The sequence below is a fragment of the Capra hircus genome, chromosome 9 (genome assembly GCF_001704415.2).
Source record: "Capra hircus breed San Clemente chromosome 9, ASM170441v1, whole genome shotgun sequence".
NCBI classification, from domain to species: Eukaryota; Metazoa; Chordata; class Mammalia; order Artiodactyla; family Bovidae; genus Capra; species Capra hircus.
Genome location: NC_030816.1, coordinates 57,756,858 through 57,759,967, shown reverse-complemented (window position 1 = coordinate 57,759,967; position 3,110 = coordinate 57,756,858). Strand labels below are relative to the sequence as shown.

The following is a 3,110-nucleotide window of genomic DNA, read 5'->3' as shown; positions in this document are numbered from 1 at the left end:
TGTGAGGGACCTTAATTATGATCATTTGAAAGGTGACCAGTAGACCTGTTTGGTGACGTCATGTCTGAACCAGATAGGTGTTCTGCATGAAGACTCCATATTCTCTTCATCCTCCTTTATCTTTATATTTTTTCTCTGAAGTACTATCAGCTCTATTTGAAAGGTATTAATTCATAAATGTGAACTAGCTTAACCTTGTATAAAGTATTTCACAAAGCTTTTTTTTAATAAAAAATATAACATACAAAGTTTATGTAACTCTGTTCAGCTCTCTCTTCTTTTCATCTCATTAAACAAGTTTGTTATAGAATAGTCTGCGAAAATGAGTTACCTAAATAAAGATTTAAGGCTGTGATTCAAAGATTTAAGAAGGCAAATCACCTTATTCTTGGTTTTTTCAAATTTTTCTCCATCTTAAACACTTGACATACATGTTTAATTAAAGTGAATTAAAATTCATGTGAATAAGAAATGTTATCAGATGAGAAAACTAACGATCTTCCTAGAGTCTATAATACCAACTTGGGTACTTGCTATTTTGAAATAATCCTTGTTTATATTTGGGTAATTCAGCTGTTATTATAATTCAGGTAATGTATACCTCCAAATACAGTGTCTAATACAAACAATGAACTCAAAAGTAGAACAAAATGTTCATTTGAATTAGCATTTGGTGGCTCAAACAGTCAAGAATCTGCCTGCAATGTGGGAGACCTGGGTTCAATCCCCGGATTGGGAAGATCCCCTGGAGAAAGGCATGGCAACCCACTCCAATGTTCTTGCCCGGAGAATCCCCACAGACAGAGGAGCCTGGCGAGCCATAGTGTAGCAAAGAGTCAGACATGACTGAGTGACTAAGCACATCACAGCTTATCCAGATTGTTAAAAAAGCAGTCCATCTCTTTGTCTACATGCTCATTTGACTGTAATAAATTATGTTCTCCAACAGTAAAATGTTCTGTAATCATGTAATTACTGTACATGTTTTCTGTGAACCCAGTGTCCATTAAATGAAGAGAAAGTGTGACTAGGATTTAGAAAACACAGAAATTCAATCTTTAATTCACTAGAAAATTTCCATTGCACCTTTTGCTTTTCCCCTTGTTCTAAAGTCCTTTTTAGATTAACACATTTCAAGAGTTTGTAATCTTACATTAACTTTTAAATAAAATATACTTTAAAGAAGATTTTTTTTTTGTTTCCCCAAATCTAATTTCATGTTAGGTAGGATTTTTTTAGCCTCTATATATTTTGGACAACTTAACATTGGTAACATGTATAAAAGAATCGACAAAATTCAAATTATTTGAAGAAACAATGAGAAATTTCAGAGGAAAAGGTAGAGAATCAGAAAAGCATAAAAGAATATGAAATGAGAGGCAACATTACTCATTTATCATTAAATTCTAAAATAAATGCCAAAATTCAACACAGCAAAATTTTGGAACAACTAACTTTTAAACATTAATGTCCTCCTGGTTGGCAAATGATTACACTTGCCTCTCTAGATCCAAGTACTTAATTTTGCCCTTGACCTTACTTCCATGTTAGTTTTTAAGTTCCTGAAGTAATCTTGTTAATCTATGTCTGCTTCCTCAGAACATAAATTAATTGTAGATGAATCAACTCTTAAGACTTGGCCACTTATGATAAGCTTTATTGCCTTCCGAAACCATGGATAAAAGAAAGCATAAATCAAGGGATTCATAGCCGAATTATAATAAACACACCACACTAAAATCTCATAAACATAAGGAGGAGTTATAAAATTCATATAAGCATCGATCACAGCATCAATAACATATGGAAGCCAAGAGAGCAGAAAAGCTGCCACGGCAATACCCAGTGTTTTCGCGGCTTTTCTCTCTCTCTTTGCTACTCTTTCCTTGTAACTCTCTGAGGAGCACTGAGCTTGGCTGGCTGTACTTTCTATCTTCCTGGCCTGATATTTAGCCACCAAAAATATCTTACCGTATATAAACACCATGACAACAGTGGGTATAAAGAATAGGAGAAAACAGAGTAGAACCCAATTTTGATTCAATGGAGCCTGGCAGCCTCCTACACAGGTGAGAGCAACTACTAGGTCCTCAATCCCTTCCTCATTGGCCCCCGTGTAAAAGATAGAAAAACTGTATGTGACAGAAAAGAACCAAGAGAGAACAATGCATATTCCTGAAACAGAGCCTGTAAACTTGGTAGGATAGGTCAGAGGGTCAGTAACAGCAATATATCTATCGATCGAGATACAGCATAAATGAAATAAAGAAGCAAAACAGAAGGAAGTATCAAAACAAGTATGAAATTTACAGTAGCTCTCCCCAAAGTACCAGCAGCTCTCCACCGACCTCACTGTGCTGAAGGGCATCACAGTCACTCCCACCAAGAAGTCCGCACAGGCCAGAGATGCGATCAGAAAGTTGGTGGGAGTGTGCAGCTGTTTGAAGTGAAGAATAGCAATAATGACCATTAAGTTTCCAAACACGGCCAGCACAGCCCCCAAACCGAGGACTGCATATAGAACTGCCCGAGGACCTGCTGAGTAAGGCGTCTTAACACAGGACCCATTCACGTTCTGGTAGCAGAGTTCCACAGCTTCAGCTTGGGAGAAATTGTTCACCATTGCCTTCTTTGAAAGAGTTTAGGGTTCTCCAATTCCCTATTTCAGCAATGGAAAACAAGAAGGAGATGGCAATTTTAAAAGCTTCTGGAAGAAGGAAAATTTTCTGGTTAAAATAAATGAAAGTTAGTAACTTTTCTCCCATTTGGGGGAGAATAGGAACTCTAACCTCTTGGTCTTTTCAAAAACTATTCCCAAGTTTTTAATATAATTAGATTGGGAATTTGTTGCAGAGAGTCATTAAAATACAGTCAGCACTCTTAGTCCAGTGATACATTTTATATAGTGTAATTAGTTAATGGTTAGAAAGTCCCTTTTTTGAGTGTTACTTTACCTTTTGAAATCTTGCCTGTAACCTCCTGAGCTGAGAACTGATTAGGCTAACAAGAGCTGAATTTTATCTAATAAGTCATCTCCCCTGAGTAGTCCACCAGTAATGATAAACTGTACTTCATTTTTTCAAGAAGGAAGAAGTAAATTACGTCTCCTT

At 36.3% G+C, this 3,110-nt stretch overlaps 1 protein-coding gene across 1 annotated transcript; it reads right to left on the bottom strand.

The window, feature by feature from the left end:
* LOC102170425 (trace amine-associated receptor 9) lies at positions 1,577-2,625 on the bottom strand. The gene has a single exon (XM_005684758.2). The coding sequence runs from the start codon at positions 2,621-2,623 to the stop codon at positions 1,577-1,579; it is 1,047 nt and encodes a 348-aa protein (XP_005684815.2). The 5' UTR covers positions 2,624-2,625.

What these genes read in the sequence shown, in the direction of transcription:
- LOC102170425 (XM_005684758.2), bottom strand. Translation starts at nt 2,623, where the DNA reads ATGGTGAACAATTTCTCCCAAGCTGAAGCTGTGGAACTCTGCTACCAG.